Consider the following 8041-nt stretch of genomic DNA (forward strand, 5'->3'; position numbering starts at 1 on the left):
GAGCCTCTATGACCTGTCAATCTTGCTGTTTAACATAAAACATAAGTGTACCAATGCCACAATTCTCAGATACAAAGGATAGAGAACACCAATACACAAAACATCAATAAAAAGTCAACAAACAGCACTGTTTACTCTGCTCCTAGATGAACAGTTGTGAGGAGGTCTATTAACCACAGAACAAAGCTGCTTTTGCCTCTCAGCAGGCTGGCTCAGCAGAAGGCCACAACTGCTTCTGTGCAAGATCAGAAGATTTCATTTGAACTATCTCTGGCTACTGTCAGTCTCAGCACTGTGACATCACTGTGGAGAATTCCATTCTTTCATTTTCTAACTGGATAAAAAAAAGTTTTAGGCCGGGTGGTGGTGGGGCATGCCTTTAATCCCAGCACTCGGGAGGCAGAGCCAGATGGATCTCTGTGATTTCGAGGCCAGCCTGGGCTACCAAGTGAGTCCCAGGAAAGGCGCAAAGCTACACAGAGAAACCCTGTCTTTTGTGTCTACATGAAATGTCACAAATTGGAAACTACAGTGCAGTGATCTCCACCATCAGTCTTGAGGGAACATAGTAATTTACTTCCTTCAAGGCTACAATGAAAAATAAATGTAATTTCTATTTTTATGAGTTTGTTCCCATTTCCTGACTCCAAAAGGATACAAATAGGCTTTAAAATATTCACAGCACTAGTGACATGGCTGGGCTGTTAAGAACTATTCTTTCCCAGGACCAGGTCTGATTTTTGAAAACTTCCTGTAATTTCTGCTACAAGATCCAAGGGTCTCGTATCCTCAGGAACCACAATGCACAATCACATATTAACACAAACACAGTGGCATTACAAAATTAAAAATCAAATAACTCTTTAAATAATTTTCTATGAAGATTTTTTTCTTGTAAGCATTAATTCCTGTAACAGGTGTTGAGGCATCTAATGGCTTGTAGCTTTTTTCATGATGAATGGGATCATGTAAGAGAAAGCTAACAAGTATGCTTGAAGTCACAGAAATCAACCATTCTATGTTGGTGGTATCATTTGATAAGATTTAGGAAATGTTGCCCTGCTGGAGGAAACATGCCACTGGAGGTAGGCTTTGAGAATTACACCCACACACCCTTCACAGTTCCCACACTCTACTTCAGGCTGAAGTTTAAGGATGTGAGTTCATAGCCTCCTGTTTTAGCTACCATGTCTGACACTTGTTGCCATGCCACTTTCATGGTGATCCTGTATGCCTCTGGAACCAAGGGCCAAATTAAACTCTTTTATAAGTTGACCTAGAAACTATATCACAACAACAGAAAAAGAACTAACAAAAATTCATAAAGTTTTACACCTGAATTAGGTATTTATTGCAATTTAAGACAAGTACAAAATCTAAAAAGGTCTCATTATCATTTAAATTGATAGGGCAAGTTTTACAGCTCTAGAGGGAAAAGTAACCAGACTATCAGAAGTCAGGCTATACTTAGAGCTGTGAAAGGAAGGTATCCTAGATACTTATAGCTTGGAAGAGAAAGGAACACTGACTGTTGGATGTCAGGCTCTACCTTCAGCTGCAAAGGGTGATAGATATATCTTGGATAACTATTGCTGAGAGGCAAAAACGTACCCTGTCTATTGTGAAGTCAGGATATACCTGAACGCGTGTTTCAGGGAGAATTGTCTCCCCACAGAATGTCATAATTTGGCTTCTCTCTAAAAGTGAGCCATTACAACTGGGCTCTGCACCACTCTGCTAAGAGAGTTTACCAGGAGAGATGTCCATTTCTACTCTACTCTGCTCCTTTGAGGAAGATTCTCAGCAGAGCTATCATATGTTTCTCTTCTTTGCTCTGCTAGGGTGTTTCCAGCAGAGATGTCCATTTTCTCTCAGCTCCAGCTCAAAATCTTACTTCTATGATTCACTCAGGTAAGGGGGAAATTGCTGCAGAATAAAACTGAGTCCGATGAAAAGCTGTTATACTCTACTTCTTTAATGGAGTTTGACAGCAGAGGTGTCCATTGCTTCTCTTATCCAATCGAATAGTGAATTTCTTATTTCCTTAAATTAAGGGTCTCCACTTAAAACATATTCAAGAGATTTATTTAGCAGGAAGGAATCCAGGAACCTGGCTGCCTTTTGAAGGGTGGAAAAAGGCAGCTCCCACCTTAACAGGCACAGGGCTTGAACAAACTCAAAAACTGGCTGGATTTTATGCTCAGGATTGGTTGCTTTTGTGCGTAGTTGGTCAAGGGAAGAGTGTTTCTTTGGTTCTGGTTTCAGGTCTAACATGGTTTTCTTTCACTGGCCCCTTTTAACTTATTTATTTATTTATTTATCTATTTATTTACTTATTTATTTATTATATATTATGTAGGAGTGTTCTACATGTATGCCTGCATGACTGAAGAGGGCATCAGATCCTCTTATAGATGGTTGTGAACCACCATGTGGTTGCTGGGTATTGAACTCGGGTCCTCAGCTCCTCTGGAAAAGCTGCCAGTGCTCTTAACCATTGAGCCATTTCTCCAGACCCCTCCCCTTTTAACATTTTTGGTCTGGCTTCATGGTCAGGGTATTTCTATAACTGGTTCTGGATTCAGAAACAACCTGTGTTTATTTGACTGTGGTTTCACAGTCCAGGCATGCTTTTCCCTCTCGTTTCAGGCCCCAAAAATGTGTCTTTCATGGGCTCCATTTTCAGGGTCAGAGTGTGTTTCCATGGCTGGCACTTTTACCCTACAAATAAGCATTCATAGTTTATAAATTTGGTTTTCTTCATTAAGTTTGCTAGTGGAAATAATATAAAAATGGACAACATGATATTTGAACAGTTTGTTGACACTGTCAAATATTACCTACAGAATACATACTTTTCTGTAACTGATTATAACTGTGTTGGCTGTAGATCTTACAAAGTACTTTATAATAAGATGCCATCAGTATCTTTTTCAGATAGTCAAAGACTCATAGTATAGAAAGGCTTCCACAGACTAATTGTACACCAAATGTTTTACTCTTGTATAACTTTACCTCACTACCTATATTTATAGCGTTTCTCTGCAGAATGAGTTTTTTCTAATGATTTTGAAGATTACTGATACATGCAAAGGCTTTACCACATTGATTACATTCATAGGTTTTTCTCTCCAGTATGTGTTCATTTACGCCTTTGAAGATTACTGTGATGTGAAAAGTATTTACAACACTGGTTACATTCATAGGGGTTCACTCCAGGATGTGTTCTTTTATGCCCTTGAAGATAACTGTTACATGCAAAGGCTTTACCACACTGATTACATTCAAAGGATTTCTCTCCAGTATGTCTTCTTTTATGCACTTGAAGATAACTTTTACATGCAAAGGCTTTACCACATTGATTACATTCAAAGGATTTCTCTCCAGTATGTCTTCTTTTATGCATTTGAAGAGAACTATGATATGCAAAGGCTTTACCACACTGATTACATTCATAGGGTTTTTATCCAGTGTGAGTTCTTTTATGCCTTTGAAGATTACTGATATATGCAAAGGTTTTACCACACTGATTACACTCATAGGGTTTCTCTCCAGTATGTGTTCTTTTATGCACTTGAAGATAACTGTTACATGCAAAGGCTTTAGTACATAGATCACATTCATAGGGTTTCTGTCCAGTATGTGTTGTTTTATGCATTTGAAGAGAAACATGTATGCAAAGGCTTTACCACACTGATTACATTCATAGGGTTTCTCTCCAGTATGTGTTCTTTTATGCATTTGAAGAGTATGTGTTGCAAAGCCTTTACCGCACTGATTACACTCATAGGGTTTCTCTCCAGTATGTGTTCTTTTATGCACTTGAAGATAACTGTTACATGCAAAGGCTTTAGTACATAGATCACATTCATAGGGTTTCTGTCCAGTATGTGTTGTTTTATGCCTTTGAAGAGATCTATGATATACAAATGCTTTACCACACTGATTACATTCATAGGGTTTCTCTCCAGTATGAGTTCTTTTATGCATTTGAAGATGAACATGTCGAGCAAAGCCTTTACCACATTGATTACATTCATAGGGTTTCTCTCCAGTATGTGTTCTTTTATGCTTTTGAAGAGTATCATGTTGTGCAAAGGCTTTCCTGCACTGATTACACTCATAGGGTTTCTCTCCAGTATGTGTTCTTTTATGCACTTGAAGATATCTGTTACATGCAAAGGCTTTAGTACATAGATCACATTCATAGGGTTTCTGTCCAGTATGTGTTGTTTTATGCATTTGAAGAGAACTAAGACATGCAAAGGCTTTACCACACTGATTACATTCATAGGGTTTTTCTCCAGTGTGAGTTCTTTTATGCCTTTGAAGATTACTGGTATATGCAAAGGTTTTACCACATTGATTACATTCATAGGGTTTCTCTCCAGTATGAGTTCTTTTATGCATTTGAAGTGAACATGTCGAGCAAAGCCTTTACCACATTGATTACACTCATAGGGTTTCTCTCCAGTATGAGTTCTTTTATGCTTTTGAAGATGAACATGTCGAGCAAAGCCTTTACCACATTGATTACACTCATAGGGTTTCGCTCCAGTATGTGTTCTTTTATGTATTTGAAGATTACTATGATATGCAAAGGCTTTACCACATTGATTACATTCATAGGGTTTCTCTCCAGTATGTGTTCTTTTATGCCTTTGAAGATTACTGTGATGGGCAAAAGCTTTAACACACTGATTACATTGAAAAGGTTTCTCTCCCATAGGTGCACTTTCACGCCTTTGAAGATGACTCTCATATACAGCGGTTTTACCACATTCAGTATATATGAAAGGGTTCTTCTCTCCAGTTTGACTTCTCTCATGCCTGTAATCACATGTAAACGCTTTATCGTAATCATTACAATGCTGACTCTATATATGTGTATGAATTAAATTTAAATTTGGTGTAATTGTAAAGAGGAATCAGATCTTAAGATTTCATCATTGTTTTTACACCCATGTTTATTTATGCAGTCCTAGTACTCATAGGGCTTCTCTGTAGTGTGAGTTTGTTAATATATTAACAATGAAGATAGAAAATCAATTATGTGTATACTAGAACCAAATTCAACAAGTATACTCAATGTGGGGACTGTTACATATTTTCTCATTGTTATGTGAATTAGGTATGTTATGTCTTCCATATCCCCATGCTCATATGGCTTGTATCCAGAATGACATATAATATACATGGTAAAGGAAAAATAACAAATAAAAGATTCCCACATTGAATTCTGTTTTAACTTTCTGTCCTCATAGACTTGTGGTATAGAGATTAAGGTTTCTCCTCAACAACATCCCTTGACTTTTGACTCTAACTGCCCCACTCACTAAACAGCTCAGTCACAACAAGTATATGAGTTACACTAGCTTTACTATGGACGATTTGCTTAATAGAAAGCTTTGACAATATACTTATCAGCTCTTCACTGTGTGTGACTTTTGAAATATGAATGTTATGAAATAAAAAGACTGACAGTATTACAGCACAGCTTTCATGGTGCTATGATTTTAATGGTGATGCCTTTTGAGAAATTGTTTCTTTGACATTGTTCTTAAATGAATGCCTTGCAAATGCAATTCACCAATCTAAAATTTTTAGGTTTATGGTGTTATAAGTATTTAATACTCATCAATGCACTTTAAGTAGTACTTATTTACACTGTTGCATTTGTTTAAAATTTCCAGGACACAATAGAATTTCTTCACAGGCATATTTTTATCAGCTTGAACAGGATAATTACCTCACATGTCTTCTAGAATTTTGAAAATGTTCTTCAATATTATGATTTTCCCAATTGTATCCTAAAATATAGTAGGAGAAAAAGTATATTATTGAAAGCATTGTAAAATTTATGTTACTATCTTCAGTGAATCTTAGAAACATGCCTGATTTATTCACCTCACTATTCTTTCTCAATCAAATTATACAGGAACATCAAAAACCAGTTTCTTTAACATTATTTTAAAATGTAAAGAAAAATACACTGTCTTACCTATAATAGTGAGGTTCCTGTAGGTCTCAATCATCACATCTTTGTAGAGATTCTTCTGGGAAGGTCCAGCAAAGTCCACTCTTCCCAAGTGAAGTTGATATGCACATCATCATAGGTCACTGCATTCTAAAAGATCCCATACATATGTACAGCAGAAAGCATGGTACTGAGAATATTACAAATGTATACTTCTTTGACAGTATATTCATATAATTCTGGTGCTCCTCATACTTATTTCCTGACATACATATTATAATGTAACACCAAGTCACTTTAGAAGGAAACTGAATAGGAGGGTAACCACTGTCATTTCTGTTCCTTTGAATAGGATACCACCTTACAAGAGAAATGCCTATTAACAAATATAGAGACAAGGAAACTGATGAACAGTACAGAGTACACATGAGAGAAAATGTATGAACAATAACTAACTACAGAGAAGAAAATAAGATGGACAAACTGGGTGTATTGTCTCATGACTTTAACCCCAACACTCAAAAATCAGGTGCAGGTATATCTGCCTCTGACTTATTGCCAGAATAGTCTATGCAATCAGGTCCAAGACAGACAGAACCTAGATGAGCAATTGTCCTTGTGGTAGGATGGAGGAGTATTATCGGGTATATGCACAAGGGAAATATATCTGGGTCTTGAGGTAGTTTGACTCCCAATTTTCTAAGAATTGCATATTGATGTCCACAGTGCCTGTACAAATTTCAACTTGTGATAGCAATGAATCCCCTTGCTCCATGTACTTGCTAGCACTAGCTGTCACTTTTGTGATTGATCTTAACTATTCTTATAAATGTAAGATGAAAGCTCAATGTAGTTTCCATATGCATTTCCCTGATGGCTAAGGATGTTGAATATTTAAGTCTTTTTCAGCCTCTTTAGATATCTCTACTGAGTATTCTGTTTAGACATGTACCTCATTACATTTACATTACATTACATTACATTATATTATTACATTACATTACATTACATGACAAAGCATTGCTTTGTTGTTGTCTAGTTTCTTGGGTTCTTTATTATCTTGTGTGAGAAGACACAGAAGCACATGTTGTACTCACTTATATGTGGAAATTAGCTGTTAAGTAAATTACAATCACAGTAAAAATAGTTAATCACATTACAACCCATAGATGCATAGAGGCTATGTAACAGGAGCAGCTCTAGGGTATATGCATTAATCTTGTTGAGAGAAGGAAATAGATTAGACTTTGTGGGTGCACTGGAGACAGTTGGGGATGGGAATAGTAAGTGTCAGCTTAGTAAGGATGTTACAGATGGGGAAAAGACAGGGAGTAATAACTGGAATAGGGAAGATTTTAGCAGGGGACAACAACGAAACCGTGCAATGCAAATTTTATGGAACCTATAAGGGTGGGCCTAGTGAGTACCACTAGTAATCAAAAATACAGAGGCTGGCTGGGCAGTGGTGGCATATACCTTTAATACCAGCACTCAGGAGGAAGAGGCAGGCATTTCTTTGTGAATTTGAGGACAGCTTTCTCTACAAAATGAGTTCCAGGACAGGCTCCAAAACTTACACAGAATAACCCTGTATTGAAAAACCAAAAAAGAAAGAAAGAAAGAAAAAGAATACAGAGGCTGAGCCAATGATCTTATGTTACCACACAAGGCTCCCAGTGGTGGGATTGGGACACCAAGCCAGATACACAACATTCAGCTGTCATTTAACACATATCCTGCCTGAAAGATATGCTGGGGCAATGGTGGCTCAGAGCTTCTGTATTGTCTAACCATAACTAGTCAAAATTGATGCCCAAGCTTTGAGTGAATTCCATGCCTGACACTGCCTAGATGGATGTGAACTGGAATTGGATGGCTCAGAGAACTAGGAAAGAAGCAAATACAACTGAACAAGGAAAAAAGATGGTTTATAACTATATACTGTTATAATAAAAGATTGGTGCCTAGCATAATTGTTCTCAGAGAAGTTACTTTCAGTAGATGATGAGAACACATGCAGAGATATTTACTCAAACATGATGTGGATCTTTAGAAATGCTGTGG

At 37.1% G+C, this 8041-nt stretch overlaps 1 protein-coding gene across 1 annotated transcript; it reads right to left on the minus strand.

The window, feature by feature from the left end:
- Positions 1-1132: 1132 nt before the first annotated feature.
- LOC114688860 (zinc finger protein 431-like) lies at positions 1133-6202 on the minus strand. Its single transcript, XM_037201800.1, has 4 exons — positions 6002-6202; positions 5750-5810; positions 4610-4830; positions 1133-1236 (listed from the first exon to the last, which is right to left on the minus strand). The coding sequence occupies exons 1-4, from the start codon at positions 6033-6035 to the stop codon at positions 1133-1135; spliced, it is 420 nt and encodes a 139-aa protein (XP_037057695.1). The 5' UTR covers positions 6036-6202.
- Positions 6203-8041: the final 1839 nt, after the last annotated feature.

Source organism: Peromyscus leucopus, unplaced genomic scaffold (assembly GCF_004664715.2).
Source record: "Peromyscus leucopus breed LL Stock unplaced genomic scaffold, UCI_PerLeu_2.1 scaffold_1445, whole genome shotgun sequence".
Taxonomy (NCBI): domain Eukaryota; kingdom Metazoa; phylum Chordata; class Mammalia; order Rodentia; family Cricetidae; genus Peromyscus; species Peromyscus leucopus.

Bases quoted from the DNA above. Each gene is read 5' to 3' on its own strand.
- LOC114688860 (XM_037201800.1), bottom strand. From the start codon at position 6,035: ATGATTGAGACCTACAGGAACCTCACTATTATAG. The intron at 5,811-6,001 runs GTAAGACAGTGT...ACTATATTTTAG, and splicing joins CAGGAACCTCACTATTATAG to GATACAATTGGGAAAATCAT. The intron at 1,237-4,609 runs GTAAAGCCTTTG...CCTTGGTTCCAG, and splicing joins CTATGAATGTAATCAATGTG to AGGCATACAGGATCACCATG.